This window comes from Rhinolophus hipposideros (genome assembly GCF_964194185.1).
Source record: "Rhinolophus hipposideros genome assembly, chromosome: 9".
NCBI lineage: Eukaryota > Metazoa > Chordata > Mammalia > Chiroptera > Rhinolophidae > Rhinolophus > Rhinolophus hipposideros.
The window spans coordinates 51,136,622-51,160,335 of record NC_138055.1 but is presented as its reverse complement, the minus strand read 5'-3'; the positions used below and the strand labels follow the sequence as shown (position 1 = coordinate 51,160,335).

The window sequence follows — 23,714 nt, the reverse complement described above, 5'->3', positions numbered from 1 at the left end:
GGTGCCTTTTCAATCCCAGTCAGACTCCGGTACTACTTTTCAGTCTTTTTATATTGCTGCTCATCACTTTTATCCCAGTGACTTTTCCAGACTTTTATCCTTCTATTGGCTCTTGACTCTGTCCTTGCTCCATTAATCTGAGTAGATGACCTAACCGCCAACTAGTGCTATTCTTGTTTGCTGTGTCAGGAAGTCTTGAATGTCTTGATCTTCCCTCGTTTTCACTTCTAACTTCCCCGTGAGCTTTTACCCAAATAACTTCTCCCTGAGTTCTCGATCCCAACCTCTATGACCTTGCCCAGATTATGCTTTATGGAGGATCCCTTTGGTGTCTCTTTGGCCTTATTGACTCCTTCCTGTCCACCTACCAACATGTTCGATTCTCTCTCATCTTCAAAACCACCAATTTTTCCTGTGTCCTTTCTCCTGAAAGTTACGCAGTATTTCCTCTATCTCTTCACCACTAAATGTGAGCAAATCCTTTGAAAGAATAGATCCCACAGCTTCTGCTCCCTCACCTCCCATCCATCAATAACTACTGAAATGCCAAATCTGGTCTCTTTTCAGTCTTCCTCCTGGGCCATGACCAGTCAACACTATTGACCCCTTCTTCTTTGTTGAACCCCTCATTCTCCCTTAGTTTCTCCCCCATACCTCCTCCCCTTTATTCTCTTCTTATCTCTTAGTTTCTCACTACGTCTTAAGCAATTCGTTCAGCTTTTAATTTACATAAGAGTTACCTGGTGAGTCCTGGATTCATCTCTAGAAACAGTGATTCAGGTCAGGCATGGGGCTTAGGGATCAGTTTGGTTTGGTTTCGTTGGATTTTTTGCATATTTTGTTGTAAAGTATACATAACAAAATATACCATTTTAACCATTTTTAAGGGCACAATTCCATGGGATTAAATGCATTCACAATGAGGAATCTGTTTTTGACAAACTCCTCAAATGATTCTGATGCAAGCAGACATAGACCACCATGAGGGGTCCATCCCGCCCTCTTCTACATGTTTTTCTTTTTTTTTTTTTTTTTTTTTTTTTTAGGATGGAACAATCCTTTATTGTCACTTTCACAAAGAGTTTGTCCGTACATTACTTTTCCAGTGGAGAAGAATAGACGTGAAATCAGCCTTCAACCGTCAGCAGCTCCTCTGTTCAGGGTCTGGGATCCTCCTTGCCCAAGTGGTGGGGGGGAGGCGTATACTTCCCCTCCTTTATTAGCTTATCCCGCTGCCTCATGATGGCACTAAGACGTTTCATCGTTTTCTGCCGAAGCAGACATTCTACAAAATCATCATACTCTATCTTGCACTCTTTCTCTGCGCGGATAACACCAATTCCATGTGAACATTCTATCCATTCTTTTTCAAAAGCGTGGCACCGAGATGAAAGCTTGTGGGGCTGCTCAGCACTCTGGATTGTCATCCAGCGGTCTAAGTCAACACCCAGCCTTTTCTGTATATCAATGAAAGGCATGGCGTCCAACCCCGGTGCCCCAGTCTCCTCGCTGGCCGCCTACATGTTTTTCTTGAGTGAGTTCCTCCACTCCCATACCTTTAACATCTACGTATATGCTAATAATCCCAAAGTATATTGGTAGCCCCATCTCCACAATTCCAGACTAATATTTTTCCTGTTTTGTAGTCATATACACCTAGATTTTCTTAGACACCGCAAATTCAACATATCTCTAAAGCAAGCTCATCACCCTCATTCTAAAACTCATCCTACCTCAGTGCTGCCATCCTCCCATTGCTCAAATTACAAACTTAAGTGGACTCTTCTTACTTATACTCACCACACTGAAATAGTCACATGGTCCAACAAATTCTGCTAATAACATGGAACTCCCATTTATTCCATTCATGTGACTGGTGCCTACCAGTAGTTTCCATCATCTACCGCCCCCCGTCCTATCTCTGCCCTGCTTCCAGTATTCTTTTTCTCTTAAAAAACCTTCAGTGGCCTAGAGTCTTGTGCTTTACCCTGTGCCTAAACCTATGTTGTTCACTGTGGTAGGTGCTTCTATTTAAATTAAGGAAAATGAAATAAAATTTAAAATTCAGCTCCTCAGTCATTTCAAGTGTTCAATAGCCATATGTGACTCGTGGTTACCTTATTCGACAGCACAAATACAGAACATTTCCATCATTGCAGAAAGTCTGTTGGACAGTGCTGGTCTTCAAGGCCCTGATTATTGATGGTTTGGGAGAGGACAGCAGATCACGACTGAATATTAAAATCCGGAAGCCGTATAGAGTGATTGAGATTTAATGAGGAGTAAATTCCCAAAATAAGTGTATATGATAAAGGACCAGGTCCTAGGTCTGAGGGCAACTCATAGTTTTTGAGTGAGGGGCGGGGGGGGGTGAGGAAGAAGAAATAAAAGAGGACTGGTTAGAAATAGGAAAAAAGGAAAAAGATAATACAGTACCATGTACTAGACAACATAACTTGTAATCATTGAAATAGTCCTAAGGGGTAGTTACTGTTATTCCCATTTTACAATATGGGACCTGAAACACAGATTTAAGTGACTTTCCCAAGATCACATACCTAGTAAATGGCGGAGCTGGACTTTGAACCTAGGTAGTATGGTTGCAGAGTCCAGGCCTCGGCTGCTGTGACTTGAGATGTCACAGAAATCAAGATTGGGCAGGGACTCCAGGGAGCCAGTGTAAGAATGGGCTTTGGAGTTCCTGTGTGTCCTCAGATTATGTGTTCAGACCTGGGAGGAAGAAGCCTAGCCAGGCCAGTCTTAGCTATCCCTAATGTTCTTAGACGTCCCCTCCCAGAAGTCAGATCTAATTCTAGGTCAAGTACCCCTGCTGCTGCCTACCAGACAAACATGCTTGGTTGTCATGGGTGTTTTGGAAAAGTAGTTGGCAGCTACATATAGCAGACACAGATTTTGTTAAGTCTCCCTCGGTCCTAACTGCCCTCTCACTGTACCCTTGATTTACCAGCAACACTAACCTTCCCCTGAATTCCTGAAATTCTCACCTGCCTCTAGCTTTGACCCCTGGGTAGGACCTCCTAAAAGTGGGTTTCAATCTGTTTCATGCTCAGGAGGCAGGGATTCCAAGGCCAACAGCTCCTCAGCCCCCTGGGATGGAGTCTGACCTGGGAGCAGTGCATGGAAAGCACATGAAGTTTGCGTCAATCTGCCAACAACTCACTGTATGACCTCTTTGTTCAAGTCATTTAACCCCTCTGAGCATCAGTTTACTCATCCGTACGACTGCTATAAAAACCCTTCTCCTATGCCCAAGTAAGCTAAAGGATGTGAAGGTATTTTGCAGAATATAGAGTATTAAAAACAAGGTGCTCTTACATTCTGTAAGCAAGCCCCATACCACACTAGGCTTCTTAGATCAAAGGCTTACGAGAAAAACACCTCATCTCCAGCAAACATGCATCTTAGGATCCTAGTAATTTGTTTTTAGGATGAGGAAGTAACAAGGATTTCAGCTTCAGCACTACAGAGCATTTTAAAGGAAGCAATTCTGGGAGGAAGTGATTGTTACTAATGGAAATGAGGCCAGTTTACAATCAGAATGATCACAGTAGTTACAGATCTGAATTTACCTGCTTCTCTGTAGATTTAATTTAAGAACACTGAAACCTTGTGACCCTGCTGGGTGCTCTCCTACCACCCTTCACCAGGGCAGTGTGAAGAAATGTGTAGGCGGCCGTGGCAGGCTGAGTAATGGTACCCCGAGATGTCCACATCCCTAATCTCTGGGACTTGGGAATGCAACCTTGGATAGCGAAAGGGACTTTGTAGATGTGTACAGATGTGAAGACGTGGATTAGGATCTTGACGAAGGATTAAAGATTTGGAGATGGGAGATTAACCTGGATTATCAGGATGGGCCCGAAGTGTAACCACAAGTGTCCTTATAAGAGCAAGGCAAAGGGAGATTTGACCACAGTAGATGTAATGACAGAAGCGAGAGTTGGAGTGATGTAAGGAAGGGCTGCAAGCCAAGAAATGCAAGTGGCTCCTAGAAGTTAGAAAAGGCAGGGAAATGGATTCTCCCCTGAAGGAATGCAGCCCTGCCAACACCTTGATTTTAGACTTCTGACTCCCAGAATTGTAAGAGGATAAATTTGTGTTGTTTTAAACCATTAAGTTTGTGGTAATTTGTTACAGAAGGGTCAGGGGCTCTGACTACAATGAGACCAGGCTACAAGTCAAGTGGCATCTGTCCCAACTCCCTCATGGCAGAAAACGGTCCCAGTAGCCAAAGGGATAGGCAAGGGCTCAGTCTACATAGTTAACTGAGGAATCTTCGATCATTAAAAGCTTTGGGAGATGCTTCAGCATCTGAACCCGACCTGTTCACTGGTAATATTCCTATTGGCTGAGCAGTTACCTGACCTGTTTGGGAGGTACCGTTGCATTTCAAGTCTGCAGCAGTTAGTTTCAAAGAAGATGTGTAAATAGTGCTCATAAATAGGAGGCCCTGCCACCAAGAAGGGAATGATTGCATAATGACCTATGAGAGCCCGCCCTTGGAGACAGAATATCTCTGGCTCCAAGAAAAGATCATCTTACTTATCCTCACAAATCAGCCTAATTTAGGAGTCAACACCACATATGACACAGACTTTTTGAAGGACAAGAATAGTGAATGATCCTGGATATACTTTTAACATTTTTTTAAAAATATATAATCCAATATATCCAAAAAATTATTTCAACATGCAGTTAGTATAAAACTTATTCATGAGATATATTACATTATTGTTTTATACTGTCTTCAAAATCTGGTGTGCATTTTTCACGTGCAGCTCATCTCAATTAGGACCAGCCACATTTCAGATGCTCATTAGCCACATAGGGCTAATGCATATGTACACTTTTATTACAAATCAAGAAATGTTATATCAAATTCCTTCCATATGCCCAGCATGTTTTTAGCTGCTTTGGGGGTTGGGAAAAGTAGATTAAACAACCCTGGACTTCCAAAAGTTAGATTTGATTCATGCAGCAAATATGTTAAAGTTGAAGAGAAAAGGAGAGGCTCCTCCAAGGTAGCATGTGATCACGTGAGCTTCAGAAAAGGAAACATTTTTGTGGGCTACCATAGACATGGAAGAGTCTGTAGGATATGGGATGATTTGAGCCACCCCTGAAAGGAATATAGCTTCTGTGATGGATCCACAGAGGGAAAGGAGCATGCCCTGTGAGCCTGGAGAGAGGGACCTCTTGGCAAGGGTACACAGGAATGCGTGTTTTACTCTGAGAACAGACAGGACTGACTGTATAGAATGGAGATACCAACTCGGGGCAGACCTGGGAAATACCAGTAGCCTTTGCCATTTAAGTAGATCCTGGATGGAATATTTAAAAGTAAAAAGAAAACCATTAATATGCTAGAGGAAAAAGGTAATTTTAAAAATATGAGTACTTTCTAAACATAACAAAAAAACCCAAAATCCACAACAGAAAAGATAAATACATTTAACTACCTAAGGCAAAGAGAAAAAAAAATCCAGTTAAAATCACATGACCCAAACTACCAAGTAGGAAAACTTTGCAATACATGTGACAAAGGGAAAATTTCATTATGATACAAGCAACTCATACATCTATTAGAAAAAGACATTCACAGAAAATGATAATGGCAGATAAACACCTGAAAACTTGTTTCCTCTTCTTATTAATTACATGCAAATGAAAACAATGAAAGAACATATCATCACTTAAAACAACATTCACAAAATTTTTAAAATTTTGTTGATGAGAGAATGTGGGGAAATAGGTATTCTTGTATCCTGTTAGCATGACCATTTTGGAAGGTAATTTGTCAATATTTATCAAAGTGTATGCTGCATATACCCAGGAATCCCACTGCTAGAAATTTATCCTGTGGACATACTCACATAAGTATGCAAGGATGTGTGTACAATATTATCCATTAAGTTGATTGATAAAAGTCTAAAGCTTGAAAAAACTAAATGCCCATCAGTAGGAAACAAAAAATGTGGTAAAGCCATATATGTTAATATAGAAAGGTCTCCAAGATATTTTAATTGCAAGAAGTAAGGTGCAGAATGGTGTGAGTTTTGTACCTTTAAAAAATAATATACACAGAGAAGGTAATAAAACATCTCAGAGTGAAAAAATCAACAGCAGATAAGCATATTTAGTCATATCAAAGAATCAGCCAAAAGGTTGAAATGGCTCATTGCTGGGGGTGGGAAATGCAACAAATAATCGATTCTGTATTATTTGATTTTTTAAATCATGCGTACATAATCCTTTTTTTAAAGCTTTTATTTATTTTAAGTGTGTTTTTCCAGGACCCATCAGCTCCAAGTCAAGTAGTTGTTTCAATCTAGTTGTGGAGGGCGCAGCTCACAGTGGCCCATGTGGGGATCGAACCAGCAACCTTGCTGTTAAGAGCACCGCGCTCTGACCAACTGAGCTAACTGGCGCCCCACATAATGCTTTTTTAAAAATAACATTTTAAATATTTTTTAAATTAAGCAGTATCTAAAATAACACTCATCCCCCATTGCCCTGCCCACCTGTCTAACTTTTCCCTCACAGCATAGCCAAGATTCTTAAGAATTTTAAACACTCTTATGTCCATTCCTTATGTTACCGTCTTAACCCCTCAAAATCTGGTTTTGCTTCTCACCAACGACGTGGTTAAAGTCAGAGGTATGTCTCAGTCCTTGTCCAGCTTGACATCAGCAATAGCAGAACTATCTGGTCTTGTTTTGAAAACCTCTCAGGCTCTGGTGTCAGCACTCAGCCACTTTTCTTCCTCCTTCTCTGGATACCCCTCTCTAATGTTACTGTTCCTTGGGGTTCTATTCCAGTCCCTCTTCTCTCCTTGCACAATCTCCTCCACTTTACAGCCACCTACCGAATTTCCCTGAAAATAAGACCTAGCCAGACAACCAACTCTAATACATCTTTTAAAGCAAAAATTAATATAAGACCGGATCTTATAGGAAAATAAGACCCAGTCTTATATAATATAATATAATATAATGGAAGACCGGGTTTTATATAATAGAAGACCAGATCTTATATTAATTTTTGCTCCAAAAGACGCATTAGAGCTGATAGTCCGGCGAGGTCTTGTTTTCAGGACACACGGTATGTCCTAATGACTCACAAATCTCCTCTCTAGTCCAGATCTCTCTCCTGAGCTTCAGAATTATTTATCCAACATCATTATACATCAGTACTTCCCAACCTTTCCCACATCATGGCACACAGAAAACGATGGTGTTTACATGGTAACCCAGCGTAAATGAGACTGCTCTCTTGTCAGGGGGCGCTCGTGCTGCCCTGAGGGTTGAGAAGGTCAATATGCAGCGCATCTGTAAATTCTTCCTGAGACACAGCAGTTGGGAAGCTCTGACCTCTTGGATAGACGTTTCCACTTGGCTGTCCCCCCAGGCATTTCAAACATGTCAACATGTTCAAACCTGTTCTTCCTCCAGTGGTTTTTTATTTCAACAAGTGGTCCTACTGTCTGCAAGTTACCCAATCCAGAGGTCTTGGTCTCTCCGTTTCCCTCCACTCCCAAGTCCTGCTGATTCTACTATTATTCCTTGAAGTCATCTCTTTGTCAACACTATCACTTTCCTACTTCACAGCACATTTCTCATTTTTCCCCTCAATTACTACAAAAACTTTGTCTGGTCTCCCTGACTTCTGTCTTGTTCTTTGTACTCTCAACACTGCAACCACAGTGCTCTTTCTAAAATGGAATCTGATTATGTGACCCACCTGCTTAAAACCATTCAAAGGTTCTCCATTGTTCTTAGGATAAAATAATGGTCTTCCAGTGCTTTTCAATCTCATTGCTTATCATACCCAACATGAACTCCATATTAGTTATCTAGTGCATCGTGCCTGACATTTAGTGAAAGACTCAATAAGACCTTTTGATTGATGAAAATGAGGAAAAGGGGGTTCAAGGACCTGAACAGATCCATCATACCTGTGCCAGGTAAGTTTCAAAGCACATACTGGCGATGCTGTCAAGGACCGTAGTTGTCCCATGTAGAATTAAGCAGCCATTGCAAAGATCTATTCCTATTCAGCAAATGGTCCATACATTGGCCTATCCCCAGCTCCCTTCTTCCTCTTATTTAACAGGAAAGACATCAAGAACACAACAGTCAATCCAACCTGGGGAATAACCAGATTGTTAAAATGTTTTGAGAGGCCATCTCCTGATGGCAGGAATTCTAAACTGGGGTCAATTTATTAACTAATGTAACACCGTGGCCAAATGGCTATAATGCCAACTGAGAAAAGATGCTCCAGCACTAAATGAATGACCACGTAGTATTGAAGCAGAGGACCCCAAAGTACTGATGTGAACAGTGAGGTACGTGGTTCCCTCAGATGCCATCTACCAGTCAGTCATCAGCACTGTATGTACAGTTAGAGTACACCACCAAACCGGTTTCCTACAGCTTGCAACAACCAGAGACCTAAGGAGCCTAGCTTATTTTGTAACACAGGCAAGTAAAGAACAACATGTGGTCAGTGGTATATAACGGGTGGAAAACCAACTTTGGGGCTTCCGTATAATTTTTAATAATTTAAGTGAATAATTCCACTGAGGAATGAAAGCCTCATTCAGTGAATGTCAGTGAAGATGGTTTCTGAAGCATAGCGAATCAGCCAAAATCTGAATGCCTAAACTTTTCACATGTTCCAGAGCTTTTAAGTAGGGAAGGTACTTGGTCTGATAAGTGCAGATGCTCTGGCTGTGTTTATTAAACAAGTAAACAACTGAAGGAAAAGTAAAAAACCATCTAGATGGTCTGTTTGCTTCCAAAAATTTAGTTATTTGGAAACATCCAAAAATAGGAATTTCTGGCAGATTCTTAACGTTTATCCACCCCATGGCTTTGAAATGCAATAGATACGTGGAGTTTTATAGGACTTTTAAGGCTTTTAAGAAAAGGACCATGTCTAATTTTTGTTGTAAACCAAGAACTCCCCACTGATCCCTATTCAATAGATGTTGGATGATTGAATGAGTAAGAATGTTGCAGGATTCCAAATATGCCACTATCTATCGTCAAGAAATAAGAGAGAGGAAGGAAAACATGTTCACAAAAATATTTGAACAAGAATGTTTATAGCAGCTTTATTCATAATAGCCCCAAGCTGGAAACATCGAAATACCCATCAACAGGAGAATGGATAAACAAACTGTGATGTAATTCATACAATGGAATATTAGTCAGCAATAAAAAAGAATAGACTACACATGGCTGGATCTCAAAAACATTACTAAGCTAAAGAATATAGATACAAAATAGTATATACTGTATGATTTCAGAAAATCCAAGAATAGACAAACTACGGTGATAGAATTCAGGAAGTTGCAGGAGGTGCATGGTGGTAGGTGCAGGGTAATCAACTATAAAGGGGCATGAGGGAACTTGCTGGGGTGATGGTTCAGTGTCTGGAGGGTTACATAAGTATATATTGTTGAAATTCACCAAACAACCCCTAGGATCTGCATAACTTATTGTACGTTAAGGATAAATCAATAAAAAAATTTTAAGCAAAGGCAAGGAAGTTGTTGAGAGTAATAACCATCATGACACGTTTTAGGCTCCAGTAATAACTGTCCTCAGGTATTTGAAAAAGTCAGGTTACCCCTAAGCTCAAGAACCCAAAATGATGTCTTTATCACCTGTCCTGTCAAATCCACGTCCAGGTTCTGATCTCTATTGACTACCAACTTTCTACCCTACCAAGGTGATCAGTCCCACGCAGATAATTTGCGCTTTCCTATCTGAGTCTCCTGTCCTTGCCCTACCTGGTTCCTACTCAAATTCTCTCTGCCTTTCAAATCCCATTTTAAATTAAAGAGCCTCCTTCAGAGAAGAACTCTTCATTAATCTTAACCAGTCTGAGCACTGTTCCCTCAGCTTTTATGTTCCTTTATTGGACTAACATGATGCTTTCACACATCCCGCAACAGAAGCAATTTTAATAAAATGGACAGACTGTGGCTAGGGATCCCTTTGTATACCCTTGCAGAACCCAGTTCAGAACCTGCATTTCCAGGCCGGTCAGTACAATGCAGATTATGCAGATTATATGGTATCCAGAGGAGGGCAAATAGATGTTTATCCGAGGTCCAAGGAGAATGGGATTGAAGGGAGCTCTGGGGCCGAGGTGGGCTGTTTGCGTTTCCTCTTTTAAGCACCGATTAGTTCCGGGAAGGAACTTGTCCCCACTGAGATAGGGAATAGCTGAGAACAAGGTTGTCTTTTTCTACTGAGCCTTTCTTTGTCCTGAACCAGTGCGAAAACGGGCCAGCATTGCTCTGAGAGGAATGGAGCCTGTTCCCAGCGCCCAGTTTTCCGCATTACTGGGAGGACCTCATCCCGAAGGAAGAAAAAGGAGGGGGGAGCGTTTAAGGCCAAGGAGGCACTCAAGGCTCTTCCCATAGATTTACTCCTATCACGTATGCAGGAAGGCCAATTACAAACACCAACGCTCACAACCACTTACACACGTGCACGCCTAGCCCCACAGAAGCAGAAGCGCATGCCTGTGGGTCCGCGCGCACCTATTTAGTTTTCTGTGCTATAGATGCCTCCCATTCCACCTCCGCTCAGTCCAGCCCCGTGTCCTGCACCCCGGCACTGGGGAGGTTTACCAGGCCCGAGCCAGCCTAGCCTGGGATGGTGTTTCTCTATAAGGGGGAGGGGCGGTCCTTCCCCCCGGGCGGAAGCAGCGCGCGCCGGCGGGGCAGACTTAGCTCTTGTCCTGGGAACATCTGGAGGAGCTGGGAGGGGCGCGCATCCAGGATAAACGTGGATTGGCTGCGCGGGAGGCAGGAGGCGGGATCAAGGCAAGGGGCGGGGCGGGGCTCTCTGGCCCCTTTAAAGCCTTGACATCGAGAGGCGGCCCCAGCACCCCCCCTTCTCTGCCCCTCGCCCCTGAGACGCGGCCATGGACCCGGCGGATCCTGCCTGCCCTGGCCCAGCTCAACACCTGATTTCGGTGAGTTCTGGGCCTACTTGGGATTTAAAGGGAGGCGAACGTTGGGGGGAAGGGAAGGTTCTGTAAAGCCCCGGGCTGGGGGTGAGGAGTATGAAGGATGAGGCTCTCGTGGCAGCCTTGGGTCGGAGGGGGCGGCGTGGCTTCCTGCCCGGACCTCGCTACCTGCCCCTCCCGCCCGCCGCACTCTCCCGGGGTGGAGGGGTCCGGCTGCGACTCTGTCCACCCCCACTCCACTCCCTCCCGCCCCCCGCGCCATCCTCGCGCACACTCGGTGGCCCCGGAAGGGAAACTTTCGGGAGCGGGGGATGTTCCGGGGGCCGGTCTCCCTCCCTCTTTGAAAGCACTGACCTTGCCCCAGCTGCGCACCCCACCCTACCCGCTTCCCATCGTCCGGGTGCCGCTTAGCGGTGCCGGGTTGTTGGGGTGGGGGAGGCTCTTCCCAAAGCGCAGGCGCGGAGGCGAGCCCCGGGCTCCTCTGAGTACTCGTCGCAGTTCCCGTGGCCTGGGGCGGTAGGGCGTGGGGGAGCTGGGGAGAGGCGGAGAGATCGGGGTCTACGGGAGCGACCCTTCGTTGGCTTTGAGGGGCTGCAGATGGGAAGAGGGGAGCCCGGCAGGCTGAACATTAAAGAGGGGCTGAGGGAGGGAGAAGGGCTGGGTAGGGAGTGGGGCCAGGGAGCGGGGCCAGGGAGCGCCTGCAGAAAACACTTCTCTGGGTCCTGACTGCGGTGTCAGAAGAATGCAGAGAATTTATTTGTGCCCGACACTCCCCTGGCCTAGACCGACTAGGGAAGCTGCTGTCCGAACCTCAGCCCCCATCTCCTTACCCTGGGCCCAGGATAAGGATACAGCCCTAGCGCTGTCCCAATGGCACAGAGGGCCCTCACCTCCCGCAGGCCTGGTTTTCCAGGTGTCTCAGCGCTTACCCACTCAGCCTATCCAGCTGCTACTTCCCAAATGCTTACTCACCTTCCTGTGAAGCCAGGGGTCTCTGGCTGTCGGTTCTCTGACTGTAAAGGCAATTCCCCTTATTCCCTCCCTACTCCTGCTCTCTCTCCCCCACAGGTCCTCCTGCCTCAGCACACTTGTCTGCCAGAGAGAAGGGTTGGAAGAGATGCCTGGGACAGAGATGGTCCTAGGGGACAGTAAAGGAGGGAGGGGTCAATGTCTAAACATTCTGTGGTCAGTCCTTTTGGGGAAAATGGACCGAGCCCAGTTGCTTTGTTGCAGACCCTGGCCTGCAACATATTATGCCAGCTGACTTTGAGAACCCTTGTCTGACAAGAAGGGAGACACAAAATTCTCTCATATTGGTCCCCTGTCTCTAAGGACAACCTGGGTTATTGTACTTCCTACCTTAGAGAAACAAATGTATTCCTGTCTGGGGAGATTCCCACATAGTACAAATTTGTTTTCAAAGTCTATGGTCTATGCATAAGGTGGCTTGGACCCTCCAGCTCCTTTCTTCAGCTCAGGCCTTTGGGAGAGAGTGAGAACTTGGAAAGGCAGGTGGCCTGAGCTGCAGGGAAGACTGCTCTTCCAGGATAGGTGGAATCCAATGTGTATGACGAGGCTGTTATCAGAAACTCTGGTCCCCCAGCTTGCTGTGTGACCGTGGTATTTCCCCTATCTGTGAAATTCCCCTGTTGGACTAGAAAGCTCTGACATTCCCTTCCAATTTTGATATTGTGTGGTTCCACTGATGAGTGAATCTGGAGGGGAGAAAGGTCCTCTGGCAGGGTGGCTCAGTTTGGAGAGAGGTAGGTTTTGGGTGATGTAGTTCTAAATCCACGTTACTTGGGATTTGAACACAAGTGGGTGAAAGGGAGTAGATTCCCTTATCCTCCCTAAGAATAGCCATTGGCCTACTCATCCCTGGTGCCTTGAGGTGTGAACTTTTGCTGGCTGGGATTTGGCCCACTCATGGAGGCCTCTAGGCTTCTGGTGAGACATCCTGGCGGGCCAGTCTTTGAGTTGAACCTTTGGGGAGGGGTTGAGAGAGGAGGAGTCAGCCAAAGGCCAGCAGGGTAAGCAGATTCCCTGGAGACAGTTTGCATCTCAGCTGTTGGGACTTGTTTTAGGATTTGAACCAGGGAGCACAGCACATTTATTATCCTCCCTCTTATGGGAAGAGGAAAAGGAGGACCCACTCCTGTTGTCCATTCTACCTCCTGTCCCTACTCACCTCACCTCTCCAGCTCCCAGGCAGAGAGCTAAGGGATCTTTCCCTGCTGCCCTCAGCCAGCCGTCTGCCTCCCAGGCCCTGCTATGCCAGCCCAGCAGCTGCTGGGAGAGGCTGTCCCTACCCCACCTTTCCCAGCCTGCTGTCGTGGAGGGGAGTGCTTTCTCAGGAGTCAGCTCTCCAGGTTGGGACTTGCTCTCTAGCCCAAGAGCCAAAGGCCTTCACATGCTCCTTGTTTGTTTTTATCCTTGGTCTCCCAGATGCTGAGGGAAATGTTGAAGGAGACGTGGTTAGAGTGGTGGTTAGAGAGGCCATGGGGTTGGTGGGATGTGGGGCACGTTCTCCTGCATTGCTCTTCCCTCTGCTAGCCTCTGAGCGCTGTTGCCCATGGGAATGAAGCTGCAGCAAGAGGTATTTAAGTTAGACCCCAAGGAAACCTTCCTCACTGCTAGGAGCAGGGAAGGGAAAAATGGACCGGAGAATGGAAGCTTCCAGGGAGGTCACTTTCCAGAAAGTGGTTAATGGTGGAGTGCCTGTCAGAGTGGAGGGTGCAGCTGTTGCTAGGCAGAAGCTGCTGTTCCCTTTTGGGGTGTGGCTCTGAGGCTGGCCAGCCAGAGGCCTCATTAGAGGCGGGAGGAGAAAGGACCCTTGTTTGGTAGCTGAAGTGGGGCCCCGGGCCCCATCAGCCCTTGATCACCAGAACTGCATCTCTCAGAACAAATGCTGCTTCCCTCCCCTGTTTGCCTTGACTCCTCCCCTAATTCACCACGACCACCACCTGCTTTGACAGGCCTCACCTGAAGCTGGCAGGCTCCTCCAGTCCCAGTCTAGCTGTGCTAATGGACTGATTGGATTTTCCTATACTCAGAGTTTAGGATTTCTGATTGAACATGCAAATTTATGTAAATCAATCTGGGATCTGCCACCACATCAAAACAACATAGTCGGAAGGAATCCTAGAGACAGTCTAGTCCAATACCCTTGTGTTAAAAGTGGGGAAACTGAAGTCCAGAGGGGAAAGTGATTCATGCGGTGACGAGTGTTCAGCAGGACTCCCGACTTTGGTCAAGTGTTTTACATGGTGCCATTCTTCCTTAGTTTGTCGTGCATGAGGAGGCCTGACTGAATTTAAAACAGAGGGAGCAGTTTTGAACCCCTAGGAAGGGCACAGTATTATCTCAGGGACCTTCCAGGGGCACTGGTCAGCTCTCTCACATGGGGAAGTAAAACATCTTCAGATCCCACAGAACAACCTTAGTACTTCTCCCCAGGCCTTGCCCCGGAGGGTTGGAGGACCAGGCCGTTGGTTTCTGCCTGTCTTGGCTCTTACAGTTTTCCCAGAGCTGAGGTTATATCTGCTCCCAGAATCTCTCACGTTACCAGGCACATGCAGATAGATCTGCACAGGCAGTGCCTTTACCCTTTCATCCTCATTGAGTCTCCACTGCTTCCCTCCGTGGCCACCATGGGAAAAGATCTTTGGCCTTCTGTGACTCTTTGCCTGCCCTCCCCTGCCCTCTTGGAGGGCACAGGCCAGCTGGGCCTCCTCTGCAGGTTTCTGCAGCATGACCAGTCCTTGCTGTAAGAAGAATCTCATTATTTTAAGATCAGTGCCAAAGATGGAAGGGGGCTGCGGAGATGGGCTTGGGTTCTTGATCTGATCCACTCAGCCAGCTGCAAAATGCCTCTCGCTCTCCCTTCATAGACTGTGTGTGTGATATGGGGCTGTTTGGAGGGCTGAGCCCTCACTTACCTGTGATGTCTGCATGTTGCAGAAATGGCCGAGATGCTCAAAGCAGCGGTCGGCCTGCTTTGTAGTATTTAGTAGAGAGAGTAGGGTGTACGGGCTCAAGATCAGAGGCCCTGGCTCCCATCCAGGACGACCACCAGACACTGCTGCAGTTTGAGGAGGGGCTTGGGACACACATCTGGGGTCTTTCCTCACCTTCTCCCCAAACCCATATCTGGCTGACTCTGAAAGGAGTGCCCTTTTCTTCCTTATGCTCCCCAGACAGCAGATAAGGAGCCAGTGCTTTTGTTCCCTCACTGCCCTGTGACCCTGGCCCTGCATCCTTAGCTCTGTGTGAGGGGAGCCCTTCTCCTTGGCCTCAGTTTCCCAGCCTGTGCTGATGAATAACACATCATCATTGGGGTGTGGCACCTGCTCAATAATTACCGTTTTCCCAGCTCTGGGAGCTACACAGATGAAAGAGGGCTGGGGAAGCCAGGCTGTTATTAAGGTGAATTATCATTGCTGTTGTTACTGATTTTTTAAAATCCAGCAGCAGCCGCTGAGGAGAGCGCAGTCAGGCACAGCTCCTTGAACCTTATGCTGTTCCTTGAACTCTGGGAATTCTCCAGTATGCCATAAGCTTTTTTTAAAATGTATAACTATTTTAAAAGGAGGCACAACCCCATTCTGGTGCTCATGCTGTGCTTGCAAGGCTTGGGTGGTGGGTGCTGCTTCGGACATTGGTCTGCAGTTCCCACTCCTGCAGAGCTTGACATTGTCCTTCCCTGAAGACCCTCGGGTGGGGTAATAATGAGTCTTTTCTAGATAGGACTGTGAGTGACCCTGGAACTGCTAGGGTGTGGCCCTAGGGTTCTCAGCAGCTGTAGTTCCCAGGGGCTGATTCATTTCACCCCCAGCTGGCTTCAAGTGGGGGCTATAATTGACCCTTCTGTGTGAGGATCTGTTCAGACACCCCCAGAACCTGCCCACAGCAGCCCCAGGCACATCCAGGAGTCGCTTACCCCCCTGCCTCAAACTCTCACCTTGCCCAATCTCCCACCTCTGCCTTTGCCCTTGGCCAGACCTTACCCACGCCGTCCCAAGGATCTAGAATGAACGTAGCTCTTACCCAGGTAGAAGGAGCCCTGGCCAAGTTGGGAATAGTTTAGTGCTACCATTCCCACCACTGTCGAGGGGTGGAAGGGCCTCTCTCCTAGCCCAGGGAGACATTTCTGGGAAGAAAGGGAGTGGAGACACTGGCGTCCCTTGGCCAGAGTCTCCCACTCATCTGGCCAGACCTCCTCACCCCTCCCTTGTTCCAGAGATCTGGTCCCTGCTTCCTGATGGGGAAGTAAATGTTTTATATTATTTTTTCACTAGATTTTTTTTTTTTTACCTAGTCTAAAAACCAAAATGATACAAAAAAGCATACATTGAGAAATCTCGCTCCCACTTCCACAACCTTCTTCCTCTAAAAATAATCACTTACTAGTTTCTTACATACCCCTCCAGAGTTTCTTTACCCAAAAACAAATATACATATGTATTTTTCCCCCTTACCCAAAAGGTAGCATATAGAGTACACTGTCTTCATCTGTTACCTTACCTATTAACACCCAATATCTGGGTGTCAGTTTCTGACCTTTCTGACCCTTACTACCACCCACCCGAGGGCCCCCAGTCCAAATTCAGACTATGAACAGTGTTCATGTACTGAATTTCATTCAGATGTTTGAAATTCAATTTCATTCAGGGTTAGGCCCAAAGCGCCTCTGACGAATTCCCCAGCCGTGGTAAGCACATTCATTCAGCCAGCACTTACTACGTGCTAGGTGCTGTGCGAGATTCTGGAGGTGAAATGGTTATCAAAAAAGCCCACATTACTTAAATAATTCAACAGTTATGGAAGTACAGTTGTGATGAGGACTATAAAGAAAGGACATGTACTATAAGAGGAAGGAATCAGAGGACCTGTCCCACCTTGGTCGGGGTTGGGGGTGTGGAGCAAGGCAGGAGTCCAGGGCCAGGACTGCAGATACGGCATTTTGTGACCTGGACAGGGGGGTTTCTCAACTTGACTGCAGCAGCTTCTCTTCCCCTCCCCCAGTCTGTGCCCCTTGGGTTTTATTGTGTCCAAGACAAGAAATCTCCTTCTCCGCCAGATGGCGTTGATACTGCCTCCTCCCCACCTCCACCCCAGCCTTCTCTTTCCCCACCTCTCGTCTGCAGTCTCCTAAGGCTGGAGCCTTCCATTCCACTCTAGGCTGAGGGGAAGTTAGGGGGTGTTTGCTTCTTACTTCCTCTGTAGACGGCACCTCACTTCCTGTCCTTGGCGCTAGCAGAGAGCTCTTGGATTTGCTGTCCCTTCCTCTCTAACACCTCCTCACACCCCCATACACCCACACCCGCTTTCCTGGGAAGCCTGTAGGCCCTGTAGGAGGAAGGCCACATCAGAGCCAGTGGCTTCACCCCAAAGGCCCAGCTAAGCTCCTTACCTCCATCCCCCTACTCCATGCAAGAAGACCTGTCTTTTCAGCTGCAATTCCTTTCCAGACATGATTTCATCCTTCTCTTCTATGCCCTTCAGGAAGAGAGGAATCAGAAAGAGCTCACCCCATTTTACAGATAGGAAAACTGAGTCCTAGAGGGTTTCTAGGCTTCACCTAGGGTCATGCAGTATGGCTGAGCCAGAACCAGAATCTAGGAAGCCTGCTCCCATTTGTGGACATAAACAAGAGCAGAGTTCATTGGAGGCTTGTAGGCAAACCAGAGCTATTTTCTCCTCTCGGAGCAGAGCTAGCAGCCTTGGAGGTCACCTCTGGGCTCTGGCCAAATAGTGCCCCCTGAGTCAACACTGGAGCCTCCTGGATGTGGAAGGCACTTGGCCAGCCAGAGCCTGTTGCCTTTGAAGAAAGACGCCAGGATATGAAGCTTGAGGGAGTGAGCACTTGGGGGCTGAGCATGGGAGCTGGGGGACATATGCCCAGCTCAACTGGGTCTGCAGGTACAGCCTGAGAGCCAACAGGCTGTGCAGCCTCCCAGGCCCCTTTTTGTCTTGGATCTGAGAGCAGATAGCTGGTGTTCCAGTAGTCCGCTCTGCTATTGCTTTCAGGGGCCTCTCGGTCTTGGGTCCTCCTGTGGGACCCACTTATACGCCCAGGATGTTGAAAAGATGCTGACTCCTATTCAATCGGGATAGGAGAGGAGTTGTAACTGGCACGGGCCAGGGGACCAGGAAACTCTCACCTTCAGATGCCCTTTGATCCAGCTGCACTGATGTGCTTCCATATACACCCAGAAATTTCTGCCTCCTTGCTTCTGTTTATGCCTTCCTTCTGCCTAGAATGACCCCCTGCCCCTTTCCCTGTATCTAAACCCTACCCATCTATAAAGGCTCAGTTCATTTGATGCCTTAAATTCTGAAAAACTCCTCCAACTCTAGCTTAATATTTCTCTCCTGACTTTTAAAGTCCTGCAAGACTTCTCATGTGAAACTTCCTTCACAATACATCTGTTTACCTGCATGGCTTGTGTTCCCTAATGACTGAAAGCTCCAAGAAGTCTAAGAGCTGACCCATCTCTGAGCTGCCCTCTAGCACCCAGCATATGCCTCAACTCATACTGAGTGTCCAGAAATATCTGTAGAATATCTGTCCAGAAATATCTGTAGAATGAATAAATTAGTCCCATTTGCCAGAGGGAGTCACTAAGGCCTAGGAATGGGTTGAGAGCTTGGAAAAGGTCATATCAATGTCAGGGACAATTCTGAAAATGTCTCTTGTTCACGTCTCACTATGGTTTTTCATATGACCTCTCAGAGCCTTTTGGGTGGAGGATAGCTGGGGGTCTTTGGGGGAACCTGATGAACCCATTGCACATTCTTAACCTGTCCCTTTTTCCTGATCTTTTTCTGTCTGGAATAAAAGATCACCAATCCAGGGCCTTGCTAACAGGAGCAGTGACAGGAGCAGGCAGAGAGTAGGGGGGAGTATAGAAATATAGGCAGGGCCCCTCCTCAGGGTGCCCCCGTTCTAACAGCATGGCAAGTCTCCTCTTCCTCAGGGGGTAGTGCTAGAGAAGAGGACACGTTACAGTTTGACTACTGACCCTACAGGAGATACTTTAAGAAGAGAGATCAGTGTGGGCTGGGTCAGTCCAAAACAGCTTTTCCAAAGAGTTGCTCTGGGGCTGGACCAGGGCAGGGCTTCCAGGGTCATGTGGAGGGCTTGGTCTGTCCCCAACACAGGAGGAAAAGGGAGTGCGGCAGGGAAAGTACAGAATAAGCCTGGAAAGTCTTGTGGTGCCAGAAAGTAAGCAAATGTTAAAAGATACATAAAATTTTTAAATGGAGGTGTGTTGAAAGGACATAGGAGCCAACCTGAAAGACTTCTCAATGGCCAAAGCTAGCATTTAAACAATGAAATATGTGATGATATTATTGGATTATAACCCAAAGAATAAAATAAATACCCATGAGTCCATACTAATATAAATATGCAATTAAGTAAATAAAGGGGAGTGAAGGGACAGATCTTCCTTATGGAAAACTTCCAACTAATAAGTGTACAAGGAAGAAGGGGAATCAAAAATTATCATTAGAACACCATAGTAATTGTTGCAAGCGAGATCCACTGATCTCGCTTGGTGGATGAAAATTTAAGTTGAAACGGTATTTGCATGGTCAAATACAAATTATTGCACTCTAACATATTAATATTTATTAATTACAAAAGGAAAAATAGTAACTTTATGGTGGAGAAAGCCACTACTAGACACCACCCACCCAAGTCACCAAGATTAATGTTGTCAGTTACAAGCCATCTCAGCATCACGTGGATGTGTCCCCTGATAGGGCGCACTGAGCAGAGCGTGTCACCTCTATGGTATTCTTTCCAAAAATTCATAACTTCAATCTACTCGGAGAAAACATCAAACAAACCCAAATTAGGGAACGTTCTCCAAAAGACTGACCAGTTCCCTTCCAAAGTGTCAAGGTCATGAAAGACAAAAACTAGGAACTGTTGTTAATTGTAGGAGACTAAGGAGACATGGTGATAAATGCCATGTGGGATCCTGGATTGGATCTTGGAAGAAAACATCAGTGGAAAAACCAATAAAATACGAATAAAGTCTGTAGTTTTGTTTTTAAAAAATTTTTTCTGCTAAAGAAAGATGTAGAACAGTGAGAACATACTGCTATGTTTGTTTAAAAAGTAAAATACTCACACACATGCACAAATAACGCACACAGAGAAGTAGAGATGGAAGATGGCTTAGGGGAGAGGAGGCGTGTAGTAGACAAGGGAAAAGTCGTCCAGGAGGAAGTGGTCACTGTCAAGAAAGTGAAAAGACCCACAGAATGGGAGAAAATATTTGCAAATCATATATGATAATGATTCAGAATATAGAAAGAATTCTTACAACTCTATAATAAGAAGACACACAACCCAATTTAAAAATGGGCAAAGGATCTGAATAGATATTTCTCCGGGGGAAATATACAGATGACCAGTAAGCACATGAAAAGATACTCAACATCAGGAAAATAGAAATCAAAACCATAATGAGATATCACTTCACACTTACTAGAGTGACTAGAATCAGAAAATCAGACTAATAAGTGGTGAGCCTGTAGAGAAATTGGAACCCTCATACACTGTGGTGGGGCTGTAAAATGGTGTATCCACTTTGGAATACAGTTTGACAGTTCTCAAAAAGTTAAACCCAAAGTTACAATATGACCCAACAATTCCATTCCTAGGTACATACCCAAGAGAAATGAAAACATACTTGTCCACACAAAAACTTGTACTCAAATGCTCCTAGCAGTATCACTGATAATAGCCAAAAAGTGGAAACAGCCCAAATTACCATCAACCCAACTGATAAATGGATAAACAAATTGTAGCATATCGATGCAATGGGATACCATTCGGCCATAAAAAGGAATGAAGTGAAAGAAGCCAGTCACAAAACACCACCTATTTTATAATTCTATTCATGTAAAATGTCCAGAATAGGGAGCTCTATAGAGACAGAAACAAGGTTAGTGGTTGCCTGGGATTGGGGTGGGGGGGTGCTAACTAAAGGGTAATGAAAATATTCTAAAATCGACTGTGGTCATGATTGCGTATATCTGGGGATATACTACAAACCACTGGATTATACAGTTTAAGTGGGTCAGTTGTACAGGATTTGAACTATGTCTCAAAGCTTAAAAACAAAAGTCTAGGAGGAAGTGGCCACCAGAGGCACTTGTGCGTGAGAAGGCAATGGGGACTGAAAAATATTGTTGGATTTAACACTGTGGTAGTTACTGCTGAGGTTGGACCAGGTTGAGGAAGAAGTGAGGAGAATGGCTTTTTTTCTTTTTTTTCTTTTTTTTTTTTTGCAGTTTGGCTATGAAAGATAGAAGAGGGCAGACTCTAGAGAAATGTCAAGGGAAAATTATTTTTAAAATGAAAGACACCCAAGAGGTTTTAATGGTGGATGGGAAAGATCCTTCACGAGATAGATACTGAAGACATAAATGGGAAAGGTTTGACCCCATAAAAGGGTCAGGGAGGACTGACCCTGCCTGGGAAGAGAGCAAGCCCCTCTGCTAGATCAGGCGGTGATGAGCTAGGGATTCCGATGGGGCTGGGAGGATGGTGGCAGGAGATTTGAGGGGTTTTCCCTCTGCTGGCTTTAATCCTTTGGGGAAATGAAGGGAGGTGATAAGTCAGAAGTTTGAGGGAGGAGAGCGTGTGAAGCAGTCGTTTCAGAGAATGAGAGAGCAGCTCTAACAGCCTTGGTAGGAATGGCAGGCAGGACTGGCCACCCACCTGAGATGGCTTTCCTTTGGTGGGGAAAGAGTGAGAAATAGTGTGAGCAAAAGCCTGGGGAACAGGAGTGCATGTCAAGTCTTGTCCTTTCCTACCCCGAGTTCTAGAGTCTATGGAAAGAAGCAGTGACCTAGAATCCTCAGGTCCAGGGGTCTTCTAGAACTGCACTGTTTGGCACATTAGCCACTAACTGCATGTGGCCATCAAAATTTTAAATTCAGTTCCTCAGTTGGAGTAGCCACATTTTAGGTGCTCAACAGCCACGTGTGTTTAGTGGCTGTTTGGACAGCACAGAGTAAATATTTTCATCATCACAAAAAGTTCTACTGGACAACACTGTTCTAGAAAAGTGATTCTTGAACTATTTGGCCTGAGGACCCCTCTACACTCTTAAAAAACAAGAGCTTTGGTTTATATGGGTTTTATACCTATTAACATTTACTGTCATATAAATTAAAACTGGGAGTTTTAAACATTTATGTAATTCATTTAAGTAAAAGTAATAAACCCATTACATGTTAACATATTTTATGGAAAATAATTATATATTTTCCAAAACAAAATAGTGAAAAGAATGGCAGTGTTCTTCATTTTTGCAAAATCTGTCACGTCTGACTTAATAGAAGACAGCTGAATTCTCATACCTGCTTCTGTATTCAATCTGTTGTAATAGCACGTATCACATAGTTTTCGGAAAATGCCACTGTATATTCATGAGAGATGAAAATGAAAAGGGCAAGTAATGTCTTAGTAGTATTATGAAAATGATTTTGACCCTGCGGACTCCTTGAAAGGGCCCCAGGGCCCCTGGACCATATTTTGAAAATCACTCTTCGAGAACAACCTCCACTTGGCATGAAAGAACTTGTCCCTGAGAGACTGAGTGATATGCCGAAAGTCACACAGCAAGTAAATTGCAGTGTTGGGACTAGACTCTAATTAAATCTCCTGCCTTCTGGTCTGAGGCTTTTTCCAATACGTTGGCAGGGCTGGGATGGGCCCTGCTGGGCTTTTGGGAGTGGGGCCTAGGCTTCTTGGCTGCAGAGTCCCTGGTATGTGGCCCTATAAATAAACCCATTGTGTCTGTCAGAGCCCCTCTCCCCACCCAGAGCAGCTGCCTTTTTTTGTTACTGGCTTATGCTGTGGACAGAACATGAAGGATCACGGGGAGGCGAGAGAAGTCTTTGGGCCCTAAGATGACTGCTCTTCCTCCTCCCCTGCCTGCAAGGGAAGGGCCAGCGATTGATCCTACTGTCTGTCAATGCCCACAGCGTAGTATGGAAGTTCTTGGAGTGCCTGTGAAGAGGAAGTGGGAGGGGGCATGCCGGGCGCCCCTTCCTCGTGAACACATGCTTCTCAGAAGGGCTATTGTGTCTTGGGGCCAGTTGTCAGGACAGGGAAGGAAATTCTTGTCTGCGTTCTTTCCCTGAGAGGGGAGGAGACCAGTTGGAATTCTTAGGGCTAAAAGATGCCCTGGGCCAGGGATTAAGGTGGCCACTTCCAGGCCAGACGTGTCCTAGGGCGTCTGTCCTTAAATCCCTTCTCATAGCCCACGGCAGCCCAGGGCTGATCTTAGCTGGGAAGGAGTGTTTGCTGTGGGTGCAGAGGTTGCTGTTTACAAGTGGACTCTTCTTGGGTGTGACAGGGATTCCAGAAAGCAGCTGGGGGACGAGGGGGAGCAGAGGGGAAAACGGTTGATGTTATGGATGATTTTGTCATTAAAGTCAGAGCTCCATCCCTGCCTTCCCCCCAGCTGCCCAGCCCTTCCCCCATCCTGGTCCCTGGCTTCTCTCCCTAGAGGACTGGGGGAACAGCTGGTAAGTGAGGGACACATCAGGGCCTGAAGGCCTTGGCGAAGGGCCGAGCTGAGGGAACATGGAGGACAGGCCTCCTGCCACCTCTCTGGCCCCTTCCTTCCAGACCTGAACCCAAGTTCAGCCTGTGCCCTGGCAGGCGAGGGGGT

General features: G+C 46.0%; 2 protein-coding genes across 2 annotated transcripts in view; one reads left to right on the top strand and one right to left on the bottom strand.

The window, feature by feature from the left end:
• Positions 1–1,044: 1,044 nt before the first annotated feature.
• On the bottom strand, positions 1,045–1,607 carry LOC308502013 (NADH dehydrogenase [ubiquinone] iron-sulfur protein 5-like). Its single transcript, XM_081059206.1, has one exon. It carries the CDS (start codon positions 1,476–1,478, stop codon positions 1,158–1,160), a length of 321 nt encoding a protein of 106 aa, XP_080915332.1. The 5' UTR covers positions 1,479–1,607; the 3' UTR covers positions 1,045–1,157.
• Positions 1,608–10,880: 9,273 nt separating this feature from the next.
• NCKAP5L (NCK associated protein 5 like) overlaps positions 10,881–23,714 on the top strand; it is a 29,259-nt gene continuing 16,425 nt past the window's right edge. Inside the window, exon 1 of the mRNA XM_081059204.1 lies at positions 10,881–11,016. The gene's annotated coding sequence lies outside the window, so the exon portion shown is untranslated. The remainder of the gene's footprint in view (positions 11,017–23,714) is intronic.

Bases quoted from the DNA above. Each gene is read 5' to 3' on its own strand.
- LOC308502013 (XM_081059206.1), bottom strand. From the start codon at position 1,478: ATGCCTTTCATTGATATACAGAAAAGGCTGGGTGTTGACTTAGACCGC.